The sequence below is a fragment of the Diceros bicornis genome, chromosome 26, assembly GCF_020826845.1.
Source record: "Diceros bicornis minor isolate mBicDic1 chromosome 26, mDicBic1.mat.cur, whole genome shotgun sequence".
In the NCBI taxonomy this organism is placed as follows: Eukaryota; Metazoa; Chordata; class Mammalia; order Perissodactyla; family Rhinocerotidae; genus Diceros; species Diceros bicornis.
Window position 1 is genome coordinate 8,603,543 of NC_080765.1, and position 16,371 is coordinate 8,619,913.

General features: G+C 43.5%; 3 protein-coding genes across 10 annotated transcripts in view; 1 reads left to right on the forward strand and 2 right to left on the reverse strand.

The window, feature by feature from the left end:
• Positions 1–2,544, reverse strand: part of PMS2 (PMS1 homolog 2, mismatch repair system component) — a 24,031-nt gene extending 21,487 nt beyond the window's left edge. The window contains exons 1-2 of one of the 4 annotated variants that reach the window (XM_058569301.1): positions 2,178–2,544; positions 331–465 (exon numbers count right to left, since the gene is read on the reverse strand). In XM_058569301.1, the coding sequence (XP_058425284.1) occupies positions 331–465; positions 2,178–2,280 (238 nt within the window). In that variant the 5' untranslated portion in view covers positions 2,281–2,544. The other 3 variants (XM_058569300.1, XM_058569302.1, XM_058569299.1) reach the window with 3 other exon arrangements.
• On the forward strand, positions 2,458–10,805 carry AIMP2 (aminoacyl tRNA synthetase complex interacting multifunctional protein 2). Of its 2 annotated transcripts, none has more exons than XM_058569308.1 (4): positions 2,458–2,679; positions 6,726–6,932; positions 9,178–9,409; positions 10,275–10,805. In XM_058569308.1, exons 1-4 carry the CDS (start codon positions 2,545–2,547, stop codon positions 10,661–10,663), a joined length of 963 nt encoding a protein of 320 aa, XP_058425291.1. In that variant the 5' UTR covers positions 2,458–2,544; the 3' UTR covers positions 10,664–10,805. The 2 variants fall into 2 exon arrangements, with proteins under 2 accessions (XP_058425291.1, XP_058425292.1); XM_058569309.1 differs by having other exon boundaries at positions 2,458–2,559.
• EIF2AK1 (eukaryotic translation initiation factor 2 alpha kinase 1) overlaps positions 10,801–16,371 on the reverse strand; it is a 30,186-nt gene continuing 24,615 nt past the window's right edge. For all 4 annotated transcript variants that reach the window (XM_058569307.1, XM_058569305.1, XM_058569306.1 and 1 more), the window contains 4 exons: positions 15,346–15,457; positions 15,033–15,115; positions 13,430–13,663; positions 10,801–11,816 (listed from right to left, as the gene is read on the reverse strand). In XM_058569307.1, the coding sequence (XP_058425290.1) occupies positions 11,676–11,816; positions 13,430–13,663; positions 15,033–15,115; positions 15,346–15,457 (570 nt within the window). In that variant the 3' untranslated portion in view covers positions 10,801–11,675. The remainder of the gene's footprint in view (positions 11,817–13,429; positions 13,664–15,032; positions 15,116–15,345; positions 15,458–16,371) is intronic.

The following is a 16,371-nucleotide window of genomic DNA, read 5'->3' on the forward strand; positions in this document are numbered from 1 at the left end:
CTTCCTCATTTGTAAAATGGAGATAATAATAACAATAATAATAATTCCTATCTCACACGGTTATTCTGCAGATTAAATAAGGTATCCCATTTACAGTTCTTAGCACCAAGCCTGCCTGCCACATAGCGAGAACGCAATAAAAGTTAACTGCTATTATTATTACTACTACCTAGCTAAGTACTAGGCACATAATAGATGCTAAATTTAAGTTTAAAAAATAATAATTTCTCAGTATACCAACACTTGATTGTCTTATTACAGTAACAAATGTTTCTTGAATAAAATAGTGTAAACTGATTATTTCTCACAATTTAAAACTCCCAAACTTACCAATATTAGTGGCGCCGGCATCCACACTATTTTCCACCAACTCCTTCACAGCAGTGCTTAGACTCAGGACCACCTGCCCAGAACAAATCTGATGGACTGACTTCCGATCAATAGGTCTGATGGCCTTAGCAAGTTCTGTACTAAAGAAACCAGTTACAAGAAACAAAGCAAGTATGCAATTATGCATTTTCATCCTGGTTTTAACTGTGTGTTTAAATGATTCATCTCTGTTAATAGTTAATGGGTCTAACATGTTCATTATATTAACACATCCATTTACTATCTTGATAAATATAAATGTTGTTCTACAATCCTTAAACATCTGTCAAAAAACCTTGTGACTAGATACTTCGAATGTAATAGATATTTAAAATCTAATTATACTGGGATCTACATGGAGGAGACACATGTATCCCTCAAGCTATGCGTCATTAACTTTTTGCAACAATGAGATCTTCTTTCTGGAAAAGTGAAAGCAGTATTTCTTACACAATTTGAAAAACTAAGAGTACAGTGGGATATACAGTGTTTATGTAAAAATCAAAACCATCTTAGACACTGGTTAGCAATTTTCTAACTACAGTACTCTGTGCTGCCTTTGAATCCCCACCCCAAAACCAGGCTGTCAGGTGCTGCCTTCACAAAGGCCTCAAAGTTCTTGTTGCCCCTGCTTTAAGAGTTTTTCAACTGGTTTTCTCCACTTTCTCCCTAATCCAATCCAACCTCCATGCTACCACCAGAGTTATTTTCAAAATCACAAATCTGGTCAAATAATTTTTTGGCTTAAAAACTTACTAGCATCTCACTGTCACATGAAGTTTAAAATCTAGTCATAAGTGGACCCCACTCTACCTTATTTCTCATTCTCTCCAATCCTCCTCTCTTCACCAATTCCCTTACATTCTAGTCACAGTGAACAACTGTTTCCTCAACATCACAAGCTCTTTTAGACACTGCACCTTGTCTACACAGGTCTGTCTAGACTGCTCCCGTCTTCCTCATCTGCCTGGCAAACTCCTGCTCATCCTAAGAAGTATTCCATATGTTCATTAATTTAGCAATTTCTAGTAAACAGTTTAATTGATGACTTGGGTATAATAGAACACAGGAGCATCTCTGGGAAAATCTTTGGGTATTTCCCACACCATCTAACACATAGCAGACCCTCAATAAACCCTTGTAAAATAAAGGAACAAACATCTTTACACTTCATTCTACCTTGCAAAGACTTTCACTCAATTTTGTCTTAAATGTGAAAACTGCAGATGACACCACATAAAATGGAAAGAAGTATCTCTAAAAACTTGTTTATTTGGCAACACACCATAGGCTACTTCTGACATTTATTTTAGGGAGTGGGAAATAAAACATTTAAACGTAGCGAATTTGTGTTCATCTGACACTGAACGCCACAGTGCTGGCCAAAGATTCGCTTCCCCGAATTCGGTGTAGCTTACTAGCCAGTAATCGCATACTCAATGAGATACAGAAGTACTGCATTTTTTAAAACTGTGCGGCAACGCAAATTAGAATGTGCCTTGAAGCCACCCCTAAAAAAAGAGAGAAATCAGTTAAAGAGGAAATGAATTCAGTCTACTGGGACTTCATGCTCCGACTTCAGGTCCAAGGACGTGTGGGGGCGTCTGGGCAGAATCCCCCGCTGACCCCGACGTCAAGGGGCACCCAAAAGGTTGCGGGTCGGAGCAGCGCTGAGGTGCCCACTCCGAGGCCTCCGTGCCGCGGGCTCGCCATGCGCCGTGGTCACTCTTCCCTCCTTTCCAGGGTTCTGGAACGCCGTGCGCCTTAGCGAGGGGTGACCGCGAGGGGAGACTGCAAGCCCCGCTCACCTGGGCCCCTCGGCTCCCTCCATGAATCCACAGCCCGACTCGCCTCTGGGACTGCGGGACGCTTTCCGCCTCCGCTCCCACGGGGGCCCCGCCTCCTGGCCATCCATTGGCTGCTTCCAACACAGCGCCCCGCCCCTTCCGGACGGGGCGGTAAAAGCTTCCCATTTCTCCTTCTCGCTGATTGGTTGTGTGAAAGGCCGAGGAGGTGACGTCGAAAGGGCCAGGGCCAATTAGAGCACACGGACTGCGCTTTCCGGAACGCCTGCAGCTGGGACGGAAAGGCTGGGGTCGCAGTCCGTCGTGGCCTTGGGCAGTGTCTGAACGTTCCTGTTCCTGCCCCGCCACCTTCCCTCCTTTGGTTCCCAAGATGCCGATGTATCAGGTAAAGCCCTATCACGGGGGCAGCGAATCTCTCCAGGTAGAGCTTCCCTCCTGCATGTACCGGCTCCCCAAAGTGCACGGCAGGACCAGCTGCCCCGTGCGGGACGTGGGCCACGTGCAGGTAAGAGCGCGCGGCCCCACTCCGCCACCACCCCGTCCTCTGCCCGCGAAGTGCGCAGGCGCCAAGGCTGCGCCCCGCCGCCCGGCCTCCCAATGGGCAAGCGCTGTGGCCCGGCCGGTGGGGTTAGGGCTCTAGGCATCCGGGTCCCTCTAGGCTGGGGCCATGGGAACCCCTGGCTCGGACTAGGAGTGGGGGCCGGCTTGGCCGCCTCTCCCGGCTTCACCTGCCCGCCTGTTCCTATTTTTATCAATTAAAAGACCTATCCATCTTGTATCTATTTGTTTTTCGCTTATGGGTTTTTAAACTTTTTTGTTACGAAATTTTCCCCACGGAAAAGTGGATAACACGTAAATGCATATTTTGAGGAATTACAAAGCGAACCCCAGGGTCACCACCACCCTGGTTAACACAAGTTGTGAGCGCCTCGCTTGTAATCCTCCCCCCAAAAGTCCCGACTTCCGTGATCATTATATCCTGCTTTTCGCTCTTATTTTGCCACCTGAGTATGCATCCCTAAACTATGTAGTCTTGATGTCAGTGGAAGCATGCACTTCGAGTTCTGTTGTGTCTGGCTGCTGCTTCGTGATTTTAAGAATCGATTTATTGGTGTATCAACGAAGTATTTCGTTCTCTCCGCTGTGTTGCTGTTCCTTCGCATGACTGTACCCCACGGGTTTGTCCATCCCTCTGCTCAGGACGTCGGCTGGTTTTCCGTTGTAGGCTGGTATGAATAATTCTGCAGTGAATATTCTTTTACACGAGTAGGCATAGGGTATATACTAAGCGATGGAATTGCTGGCTTAGTGGGCAGGTCTGTCTTCAATTTTCTAGATAAATTGCTTTCAAAGTGGTTATACTGTTGATGCTCTCACCAGCAGTGTATCAGAGTTCCTGACTCTCGCCCTCTCCCCAAAGCTGATGGGTGTAGACTGGTATCCTAATGTAGTTTTAGATTTCCCAGACTTCTAAATCAGTTGAGCACCTCTTCATGTTTATTGGTCATTTTGATTGCCACTTTTGTAAAGTACCTGCTCAAGCCTTTCACTTTTTTAATATTGCACGTACACATCTTAGGAATTCCAGCAGGAGAAACCTTTTGTCCATTCTGACTGAAGATGAGTGAGTAGGTAACTTGTGTGGTCTGTTTTCCCATGGCATGTTATCTTTCACTTTGTCTTAACAGCTTTCTGCCTGGATTGGAAGAGAGGTGCTTAGATTAGTTTGAAACCAAGTGATACAATTGTTGTCTCATTGCTGAGCTAAGACAAAAATAGCAGGCATAGTCCAGTGCCCCTTCAACTAGAGACTCCTATGGAGGTGTGGTCCAGTGCCCCTCAACTGGACAGTCCCATGGAACCGTAATGAAAACCCGGAGTGCATAGTGTCACATCTCATTTGAGACCAACTCCTTTCTTTCTGTTTTTTGGTTTTTTTTTTTTTTTTTTACGTCTGCTGCCTAACTTCCTTTGGGCTTTCAACTGTGAACTTGTATCTTAGAAGACACCCAGTCCCACTTCTCTAGCAGATGACAATGATGTGGATAGACAGATAATTAGAAATCAAGCATTTCCAGGATAAATGAGAGCACAAAGAATGCACTGCTTCTAAATACATATAAAATAAAATAAATGGATAGACACAGTATGCCAAGTCACAGTCCAGCCTGAGCAAGGAAAACAACAGGCCAGCGTTGACAGGTATGATAGGTAGAGCAGAGCTGGAGCATTTCCTCGTTCTGCAGATCAAGAGGGGCTAGATCAAGCTGTGCTGGCGCTCTTAGTCACAGGCCGCCTGGCCTATGCAGTGACATATGTGGTACGCATTTCAGACGTTCTTCAGTGCGTGTTGACTGGGGTTTTGAATCCGGTAGGTGATTCTTTGGCCCTGGTTGGGCAGGGACCCTACTGCCATTTGTAGAAATGAGCAAGGTTGTGCACAAACAACGAACACATACAGGCTGGTTAAAGAGATTGGAAATATCACTCGGGAGGACTATCATGGAGTAGCATGAGGATATAACATAGGTGGTAGCCCTACCTGTCACCAATCTTGCATTCAAACTCATTTCCCGTCAGCGCCTACTTATGTAATTGGCATACTGAACTCTTTATTCTTCTTTGCTCCATCCAGAAGTCAGTCATCTTACATTTCTTTGCAGTTTGATCTTAAACAAGAGCAGCAGGGGAGGAGAGGTGAGAAAGTGGTGATTCAGCTCTAGGGTAAATACGATTTAGCCAGACAAGAGAAGAGGGAAGAGTGTTGCTGATAGAGGGAACAGAATGAATAAAAATCCTGTGGCAGGTGGGGGCCTGGTGTGTTTTAAGAACCCAGAGGGCAGTGTGGCTAGAGTGCAGAGCAAGGAGGAGAAATATGTGAGAGGGGGCTGCCAAGGACAGTCATACAAGCTATTTATCAAGCCGGGTTAAGGGCTTTGCTTTTTAACCTAAGAGCCTGAGAGGTTAGCCAGGGGGAGCAGGTGACAGGATCTGCATTTGTTTTGTCTCTGGCTGCCATCCTAGGGATGGAGAATTGGGGGGGTAGACCACAATGGGTGCAAGGTGACCAGTGGAAGTAGGCCAGGTGAATAATAGGGTCTTGGACTTGGGCAGTGACAGTGGAGGCACACTTAGAAGCCAGTGGATTCCAGAAAATTGACAGCGCCGGGTGAGGAATGGGATCTGTGTGAGACGGCAATGTTATGAGTGAGTAGGGGAGGAACAGATGTTCCCAAGACCTTTAAACTTACCCGCACACAAATGTGAACAAGTACTACTCCTACACTCACATTGTATCGTGAGTGCATATTTATAATAAATTCAAAGTCATTGCCATATTCTTGACTTTTCTGTCTAGTTATGAGCATTTTACTAATGCTTTATGTATTCTTTATGCTCTCAACTCAAAATGGATTATTGTAAGAGCTCCTGAGTCTGGAAATAGGTTGTAGTATGTGCTTTATTGGGAGGTTTCTTTTTAAAGTGAGTCCATAGAGATTTGAGACTTAGTATATAAATATTATATTATTATAGTATTATCGGTAACTTACTATGTACCAGTCACTCTACTAGGCAAGAAAGATGCAAAGATTCAGTGAATGAAGGATGTAAGGATTCCCTACTTATGAAGTTATACATTTCAGCAGTGAAAAAGTTCTAGATGATTCTAAGATATGAGAGTGCCAGTACTGCCTTGAGAGTGATTTGGGGAATTGATCATTTGACCCCATGGACATGCTTCCAAACCAAAGGACACCTTTTTTTAATCTATCTGTGTTCCTTTTTCTCTTCTATTAGTATAAATTATTGATTACATTCTCATTGCCCCCCCAACTTTTTCTACTTTTAAGCAACATATTTTGAACTAGTTTGATATTCAGAATTAAACGACAATTTGTTCATTTCTATCCTTCTCTGTTCTTAGACTAAGTTACTTAAATAGGATTCATACAATTTCAAAGTGACTTTCAGTCCCATTTTTTATTTGTTTTAAAGCTTTTGAGGATTGATTTGTAGGACCTGTTGGACTGTGGGAAAAATGAGATGATTCTATTTCGTTTTAATGTCTTCTTTGAAAATATATTTATTTATTTATTTTTATTTATTTATTTATTTTTTTGAGGAAGATCAGCCCTGAGATAACATCCAGGCTAATCCTCCTCTTTTTGCTGAGCAAGACCGGCCCTGAGCTAACATCTATTGCCAATCCTCCTCCTTTTTTTTCCCCAAAGCCCCAGTAGATAGTTGTATGTCATAGTTGCACATCCTTCTAGTTGCTGCATGTGGGACGCGGCCTCAGCATGGCCAGAGAAGCGGTGCGTTGGTGCACGCCCGGGATCCGAACCCGGGCCGCCAGTAGCAGAGCGCGTGCACTTAACCGCTAAGCCACGGGGTGGGCCCTTAATGTCTTCTTTTAAAAGGTGGGAAGTTGGATGAATTCATGGAACTAAGTAGAAAACAAGTGATCAGATTTAAACAGAGGAAGAACAAATCTTACATAATTCTCCCCTTTGTTAGTGGAAATGAACACTTTGTTGTTGGTTTGTTTAGGAGTCGTCTGACCCATCTCTTCAAGCTCTTGAGTCCCGCCAGGATGATATTTTAAAACGTCTGTATGAATTGAAAGCTGCCGTTGATGGTCTCTCCAAGATGATTCAGACGCCAGATGCGGACTTGGACGTAACCAACATCATCCAAGCTGCCGAGCCCACTGCTTTATCGACCAATGCTCTGGACTTAAATTCAGTGCTTGGAAAGGTAAGTGCATTTGGAAAGCTAAAGAACATCAGCATGCTAGGTTGTTATTAGTGCCGGAAAACTGCTAGCATGATTATAGCCTTGATTTTCTAGTTTTCAAAGGTAGTGCAAAGAGCATGTTCTTTTTTCTCCTCTAAATGATTGTACCTTTGCACAGAACAGATTCATGAGCTATGAGTGAAGCCAAAGCAAGCTTTAAAGTTGCTTCGTGACTTGTCAGACCCAGTGAAGACCAGGGAGGATCCATAGGCAGAGAAGGGAGTCAAGAGTTACAACTTCCCGCCATTCCAGGTGGCGTGTGACACAGGCCCAAGAATGCTGGGCATCCTTCCAGCAGCCTCCGAGCCCTGGAGAAACAGATCTTAGCTCGTTTGCTCAGTGCTTCTCAGAGGTTCAGCAGAGTCAACCCTGACTCTTTGAGAGTACCCTGAATTTCAGAGCTTTACCTGCCCAGGCACAAAAATTCCACCAATAATTTTGAAATATATTGCTAAAAGCCAGTCACAGTCTCATATTTCAAATGTGTTTTGCTTAAATTCAGTTTGCTGTGTTGAAATTATGTTGCATCAGCCACCTTTAATGATCAGTTTACAGACTTCATCTAATTTAGGGGCCAATCTGTTATGCAAAGAAGAATGTCTTATTACAAAGTCATATTTCTTTGAGGGTGCAAGAGTTTGTCCCAAGAATCCCTGCTAATACCCTCCTCTAGAACTGATGATAGAAATAGTACAACTTATGGGCCTGGCCCCGTGGCTGAGTGGTTAAAGTTCCACATGCTACGCTTAGGCGGCCCAGGTTCGCTGGTTCGGATCCCGGACATGGACCTACTCCACTCATCAGCTATGCTGTGGCGGCATCCCATAGACAAAATAGAGGAGGATTGGCACAGATGTGAGCTCAGGGATAATCTTCCTCAAGCAAAAAAAGAGGAAGATTGCCAACGGATGTTAGCTCAGGGCGAATCTACCTCACCAAAAAAAAAAAAAAAAAGAAATAGTACTACTTGAAGACCTAAAAAGTGGAGGCAGTATTGCAGTGTCTCTCCCAGGGCTCAGTATTGGTAACCTCGGTACCTGTGCACCCACATATTCCTTCATCGTCCAGTACGTGTTTGCATGCATCCAGGACCCAGTGAGACCCGGCCAGGCCCCTAGGGAGCCCATCTGGTTGATCACGCAGCTGTGCCCGTGTGTTTCAGGGTGCTGGGAAGGCTTCCCAGTTTAGGGGAAGGCACTTAAGATGAATTTCCATACCTCAATAGGCACAGCATCAAGTAACACAACATGTTCAGAGAACTGCAGAGCATTCGTTATAGCTCAGTGTGAAGGGCATCAGTCAGCAGTGGCAAGACGAGAGGCCAGATTGTGGCAGGCTGCGTACAGAAGGCCAAGGAATTTGGCCTTTGTTGTATTATATGAGTTGATTTGTTATTAAGAGTGAATGTATAAAGTCTGCATCTAAAAAGGCAGTACATTTTGGCACTTAACACCTAGGTTTTTAGACTCTCCCCACCTCCCATCACCAGTGATATTTGAGCTAAGACTCTTTTTTTTTTGGTGAGGAAGACTAGCCCTGAGCTAACATCCAATGCGAATCCTCCTCTTTTTGCCGAGGAAGATTGGCCCTGGGCTAATATCCATGCCCATCTTCTTCTACTTTATATGGGACGCCGCCACAGCGTGGCTTGACAAGCGGTGCGTCGGTGCGCGCCCGGGATCTGAACCTGCAAACCCTCGAAGTGGAAAGTGTGCGCTTAACCGTTACACCACCGGGCCAGCCCCGAGCCAAGACCCTTTTTCAAGGGACTCTTCGTTGAGACATAACTCAGTAAAACAAATTGACATAGAAACTATGTCCTGTCAGGTGTTAGAAAGATTTGGTAAATGGAGTAATTGCATGTATAATTTGTTTTTTAACTTAGGGACAAATAGAAGTGTCATTCCTAATCTGTTATTTTACTGATTTGGCAATAAAGTCAACTTATCTGTCGGGAGCCAGCAGTGCAGGGGTCGGGGGTTGGAATCGGCACATATCCCAGCTCCTCCTCTTACTGGGCGGGGTGACCTTGGATAAGTGACATACCTCCCAGGACACGGCTGTGAGGTGAGAGTAGCATCACCTTCTCCGTGGGAGTTGAGGATTCAATTAAATGAGCCTGGTTAAGATCTAAGAATAGCACCTGGTGCAGTTACACACAAACTGCTGTTTTTATTATTTGTTCTGTTTGGGTCTGCTCCCCCAGGATTACGGGGCACTGAAAGACATCGTCATCAATGCGAACCCTGCCTCCCCTCCCCTCTCCCTGCTCGTGCTGCACCAGCTGCTCTGTGACCACTACAGGGTCCTGTCCACCGTGCACACGCATTCTGCAGTCAAGAGCGTGCCAGAAAACCTTCTCAGGTGCTTTGGAGAGCAGACTAAAAAGCAGCCCCGTCATGAGTATCAGCTGGGTTTTACTCTCATTTGGAAGAACGGTAAGTAGAGAGGGCTGGGTTAAACCTGTTCACTATGGAACGAAACGTGCACCGTGGTTTTAGTAAGAGGCAGCAAGGGGCTAGGACAGTGATGTCCTACAGATAACAGACTCTTCAGCTACCGTCTGTTAGGTCAGACAATGCAAAAGTCTAGAAAGCTTGTGGGGTAGTTCCAGAAGATGTGCACAGATGAATCTTGACCCAAAATACCCTCCTTCCTCCAAGAAGGTTAGGGTCTCTGACTGAGAGCACAGTTTTAGGGGGGATCCTGTCTACCCAGCCAGAGCAGCAGAGTTACGGCTGTCACAGTCATCTTGCCCTCACATTCCCAAACCTGTCATTACAGAGGCATTGATGTTATCTTTTCAAACGGCCATAAAAGGATGGCAGGATATGACTTATTCATGATCCCACTGATGTGTGCCTCTCCTGGTTATGTTCAAACAGAGGGAAGTGAGTTAATGTCATTCGTCCACTAAGGCCTTAGCTGCCCTCAGCTACACATTAATAGAGTGATTGTGAGGGCAGGAGGAGTCCCAGGCCTGGAAGGTGGGACTCCTGGTTTCCAGTCCTCATCCTCCAGATCCTTAGGCACTGGGGTTGGAGTAGATGGTCTGAGGACCCGTCTAGCTTGAAAACTGTCGTAATCAGATACCAGAAATGATTACTTTAACATACAGTTTGCACTCTTTAAACATACAGTTTAAACTTTCTTGAGTATTACATCTTTTGGAGACAGACTAAAAATGTGATTTTCTTCTTGAAAATACACTTTCCCTTGCCATGAGTTCATGATTATTAGTGAACCCCCTTTCCACGGTGTACTTCTCTTGTTGACATCACGTGGTGTTTTTTTTCCTTTCAGTGCCAAAGACTCAAATGAAATTCAGTGTCCAAACGATGTGTCCCATTGAAGGAGAAGGGAACATTGCACGGTTCTTGTTCTCTCTGTTTGGCCAGAAGCATAATGCTGTAAATTTAACCCTCATAGATAGCTGGGTAGATATTGCTATTCTTCAGCTCAAAGAGGGAGGCAGTAAAGAAAAAGCCGCTGTGTTCCGCTCCATGAACTCTGCTCTTGGGAAGAGCCCCTGGCTCGTGGGGAATGAACTCACTGTGGCTGACGTCGTGCTCTGGTCTGTGCTCCAGCAGACAGGAGGCTGCAGCGAGCCAGCGCCAGCCAACGTGCAGAAGTGGATGAGGGCCTGTGAAAACCTGGCCCCTTTCAACACTGCCCTCAGGCTCCTTAAGTGAATTTCAGTAACTGATTTTTAAAGGGTTTAGGTTTTAAGAGTGGTGCTGCTGTTTCATGCCTGTTGTTGGTAAAGAACTCATACTAAAATCAAAGTCTTTATTTAGGCCAGTTGTCAACTATCAATAAAAGCATCATATAATTTCTGGTTTTCTTTTTATTTAAAATTCAACATTGTGTGCAATATACCATGACAACTGCCAGCTCTGTGGCAGGCACTTCCGGGGATACAAAAATGCATATATCACAGGGCTGCCTTTGAGGACTGTAGACTGGCGGGGAGTGGAGAGGCGGAGTAACGGAGAGGTCACCACAGCACGGGAACAGTGCGGGGGCAGGAACGCCAGAAACAGAGCTGTTCTGGGATCATTTTGGGGGCAAGAAGTACAAAGTTTTGAAACGGCATAGTTTTGCAATGATGCCAAGTTGAAAGTGAAGAGAAAAGAAATAGGCTGGATAATGTACACTGTGCCAAGAAGTTGAAGTTTTATCTCAGAGGCAGCAGAAGCTGTGAGCCAGAGGGAACTGATCAGTTATCTCTCTAGTAATTAACTCGGGCAGCAGTGTGACAGAGTGAGGAAGACTGGCAGCTGTCAAAACTGGAACAGTCCAGCTAGTGTGTAGTCGGCAGTGATGGGGTGGGGAGCATGCTTAGACTTGGTCAACAGGCCGAGTTCAAAGGAGAAAGAACTGAGGAGGATGTCTAAATGCTTAGTTTCAGAAACTGGATGGACAGTGAAAGTAAGAAATCCAGGAATAGGAGCTTGCGGGACAGGAGAATGGAAAGAGCAGAATAGGTTTAGTTTAGAGCAGTCTTAGGTTCAAGATGCTAGGTTATAAAAGACCTACTTAAGGAAAAAGCAGTTTGGGGGTACAACTTCACTTTAATAAGTCTTACACAGGCTTACTAATTACAACTAAGTATTATACCATCTTTACCCTAATAAAGATTGAAAATTTACATTCCAGTTGACCAGCTTAGAGTTTTCAAGTCCACTTTCACATTTATAGAGCCTAATTAAGGCTGGAGGGGCACACCCCCTCTTTCATGTCATCCTTAACCCCTCTGTCCTGAGAGAGGAGGCGTATCTGCTTCTTCAGTTCTTCGATTTCTTTTTCTTGCTCTAGTATCTTCATCTGTAGAGTGAGATTAACCTGTAAAGAGAGAAAATTTTAAGCTCCATTAAAATGGCTATTTTTCAGTCTTTGAATGTAGCCTAAGTTACACAACGAGAGGAAGGCAGACTGGTCAAACTACTCTTAAAACACTTTAATCCTCAATTCTACTGCACTAAATACTAGTTTTATAATTTTTTTCATTTCCACATACTTCTGTAACTGACAATAAGAGTTTTAATGTTTTGACAAACATTTTTTAAAGGTTCATGGAATAATCATAACTTCTCCCATCGATTATTAAGCTCCCTTTGCATGGTCTGAGCTCTGTCATTTTTACAGTCCTGCACTACTGTGCAAAGCAAGGGCTGCCTGTATATACAAATTTTATCTGTATAGCTATGTGGAGGCTATTTTATAAAAAAATTCTACAAGATAGGAAAAAACTATCATAAATACCAAATAACTATGGTCTCTAATAGCTATCTTAACTGGGAGTTAGAAAACTCACTCCATACAGGGAAATAAATTTGCCGTTTTCAAATACATCTATTTTCTAAGACTCAAAAAGAGAAAAGTACTACACCTGTTTACCATTCATGCTAGTAAAATTTACTGTTTTACTTAAAAATTAATAAGCCTTAAATAGAAGATAAATCAACTAAACAGTTAGTACAAGTGGTTCCCAAACTAGTGTGCATCAGAATCACTTTGAGGGTTTGTTAAAGCTCACATGGCTGCCCCTTCTCCCCCAGAATTTCTCTTTAATAGGTCGGGGGGAGAGGGAAGGGCCTGAGAATTTTATCAAGTACCCAGTCATTTTATGCTGCTGGTTTGGAAACCACACTTGGAGAACCACTGCATTGAGCAATGCTGCTCAAACACTGTATGTAAATCACTTGGGGATCTTGTTAAAATGCATATTCTGACTCAGTATGTCAGGTAGAGCCCAAGATCCTGTGCTTCTAACAAGCTCCCAGGTAACACTGATGCTGCTGGTCGGAGGACTACACTTTGAGTAGCAAAGCACTAGAGACTCTCTGAATATATCTTTGAATCCAGCTTTTGTTAAATCTTAGAAAGTTTCTAGAAGAACAGAATGGATGAATCATGTTTCCAGTATATGCAGACTAGAGACTATACTTGGCACTATAACTAGGTGTCAGGAAGGAGGAAGGGAACGGGCTGCCCTGGGGCAGCACCACATCAGGGGACTGAATCATACGCTTGAGTGCTAACAGACTTGCTAAGGCGGTCCCTGCACCGTCCCTCCAACTCCCCCTGAGAATTAGTACTGTCTTTTACCCTTTGGTATGTGTTCCTTTTTACTAGTAGGTACATTATAATAATTTATAAAAGGTTATATACCATAGTTGGAAAGGAAAAATAAAACCTTTTGCCATAGCAAGATGAGGCTAGAAACTGAAGCCTGTAATTACAATTTTTAGAGTAGACAGTTGGCAGCAGTCATCTTGCTTACTTGGACTGTGAAAACAAGTGTGCTACTGGGAACTCTGAGAATGCATTTAAATATTTTGTTTCCATAAACCTTATTCTAAGCTCAACTGTTCTTCATGAAACACAACTCAAAATTTAAAGAAATTCTACTTTAAGTTTCGTATTTTCCCCAGCATTAAAAACAATGTACTTACGTTTCCAGAATTTTGGAAAAGTTCACTTTGCAGCAGCTGAACAGCAGACGGTCTCTGGGATGAGTTCTTTCTAGTTAAGTGCTGGATATACTTGGCTTGTACGGGACACCTTTTACTGAGGGATTCAGGTATCTGACCAGTTCTTAAACCTGTTAAAACTTGTGCTCGCTCCATTTCCGTTCCAAATGGCTGAAAGAGCTCTAGCAGGATGACACCCAAGCTATACATATCTGACTAGAAAAAGGTGGGGGAAAGGTAATTTAGCAGTGAAATACAAAGTGAGAATAGCAGCTCCATTTCAGTGCACCATCCTCTCAAACACAAGAGGATTTCTAAGAAAGCACAATTTACAGTCCCTACAACAGAGGGAACAGCAGGCTGGCTCATCCTTCATAAAGGCAAGTGTCTTCCCTGAGAGGTGACGGGTACTGTCACAACCGCCATCTCTTTAATACCAAAAAGAGGCATCCTGGGCCGGCCCCACAGCTTAGCGGTTAAGTGCACGCGCTCCGCTACTGGCAGCACGGGTTCGGATCCCGGGCGCGCACCGACGCACCGCTTCTCCGGCCACGCTGAGGCCAAGTCCCACAAACAGCAACTAGAAGGATGTGCACCTTTGACACACAACTATCTACTGGGGCTTTGGGGGGGAAAAAAAAAAAAAGGAGGAGGATTGGCAATATATGTTAGCTCAGAGCCAGTCTTCCTCAGCAAAAAGAGGATTATCACGGATGTTAGCTCAGCGCTGATCTTCCTCACCAAAAAAAAAAAGCAAAAAAGAGGCATCCATGGGCACAAAGGACTGACGGCCAGGTGAGGGGCAGGGACAATCCCCACAGTCACTACCACACAACAGTCTCCATGGCGCCTTGAAAATCCACACCTGGTGCAGCCTGAGAGAGAGAGAGGGGAGCTCACACATGTGAGCTGGTGCCAGCTACAGGGGGGTCACAAGAGTGTCCCTGGGCCTACTCTGCTCTCATCTCTGCCTCCACTCATAGTTAACCCCTCTTGGTAAAGTTTAACAAACTCCGCATAAAATCTGTGCTCCATTTCCTAAAAATATTTTTTTTAGGAAAGTCTTTACTAGACGGGATGTTAGGAGCAGCCACAGTCTTTTGTGGCAGCTCTTTCCCAATCACTAAAAAGCTGAATGATTCATCAAAAAGAAGAAAATTTAGTAGGTCATTATTTTTGAGAAAAGGATTTATCTTAACATTTCTTCAAGAAACAACAGGGACTGAAAATTCAAGTGTCACACTTCCCTGTGGCATTATTTACCTAAGCTTGAAAACAGAAGAATGAAAGGCTCCAAACAGGCTTCTATGAAGTCTAGCTTCCTGAAGTGAAGGTAACATTTTAAAAAGCTCATTTCAATAAGAAGGTGTGATGCCCAGAGATTCAGAAACAGTAAAAATGCGGTCAGATTCCATTGAAAACTGAGGCTTCCTATTATGGCAGCTGGATTTAACAGAGAACCCACCATTCTCAGTTATCTCCAAAAACACCTCTGCATTGGGACTTCCACTGCATGTTTTGTACTTTTTGTTACTTATGACTTCAAAATAACTCCAGTAAAAGGGTAAAAAGTGATAAATGCTACCTTGGCATCGTACTCGGATCCTTCTAACTGTTCGGGTGAAGCATACAAACAAGTACCCACTCTGGAAGTATGTGTTGGTGTTCCTACAATTTGAAAAGCCAAATATTAAACACTGCAGTGTCAACACCATCCACAGTAAAGAACGCTGACTCTGAGCGGGGCACTGTGTCTCCCAAGGGAACAACAATTGCTTTTCATCTTTATTGTACCCTTGCTATTAACTCTTTATAATTCTCTTTAAATACTGACATGTTCAACCATATCTATTTTTTTAATGCAAAAAAAAAAAAACCAACAACCCAAGAAAACTTACTCTTCCCATTTCTATTGGTCCAGTCAGTGTTCTGTATGATGTCCGTGCAGGCCAGACCAAAGTCTCCAATTTTCACTTGCTGATCAGGGCCATGAAGAAAAATATTTCTGGGCTGTAAACAAACAGAACAAATCAATTCCTTGGTGTCCTTAAAACAAATAGTAAAAACATGGGGACTGTTAAGAGTTTTCAACTCAAGAGCAGGTAGCCCCTCAAAAATTAAAAGTTATAGCAGTGATTCTCAAACTCAGCCACACATTAGAATTGCCGGGAGAGCTTTAAAAAATCTCAGTGTCCAAGCCATTCCCCAGACCTAATTTAATTTGGAATTCCTGGGGGGTGGAGGCAGACATCAGTATAATTAAAAGTCCCCAGGCTATTCCAAGTTTGAGAACCACTAATGTAGAGCACGCTTGTACACAAATGATCTTCAACCCTGACTGGATGTCAGAATCACCCTAGAAGCTTTTAAAAACTATTGTCCTCTCCAACAAGTCAAAGACTTTGATTTTTCTTTTTTTAGTAAAGAAACTTGGATATTTTTTAAAAGCTCCCAGATGATTCTTATCTGTTAGCCAGGGTTGGGAAAGACCAGGTCACACTATGAAAGTACACATTTAGCTCTATTTAAGCAACCACCAGACCTAAACATCTCCCAGTGGCACTATTACTATGCCAGTGAAAAAGTACACCTATGCAGGTAGCGGGAGTCCACTAAAAACTAAAAAATATTTAGCTTAAAAGTTTGGTTTTCTTACTTTAAATGTAATAATTTTAATGTATAAATTCCTCTTTTAGCTTTGTTGGGCTTTTTAAACTATAGCTGAATAGGAAGAGAAAACAGAAATAATCTTATGTATAAAATAAGATAATTTGGGAAAAAAAATAAGATAATTTGGATATGTTTTTGTGATTGAGTAGAAAGTCCTAAAAACTGCGCTTATACTTGGCACTATATGATACAGAAACAAAGTATGAAAAAGTTTGGCTCTGATATAAAAATTAATCATGTTCACAGATGCAATT

Coding starts and splice junctions, on each gene's coding strand:
- AIMP2 (XM_058569308.1), top strand. CDS start 2,545: ATGCCGATGTATCAGGTAAAGCCCTATCACGGGGGCAGCGAATCTCTC. Junction 6,933..9,177: donor TAAATTCAGTGCTTGGAAAG/GTAAGTGCATTT, acceptor CTGCTCCCCCAG/GATTACGGGGCACTGAAAGA. Junction 9,410..10,274: donor TACTCTCATTTGGAAGAACG/GTAAGTAGAGAG, acceptor TTTTCCTTTCAG/TGCCAAAGACTCAAATGAAA.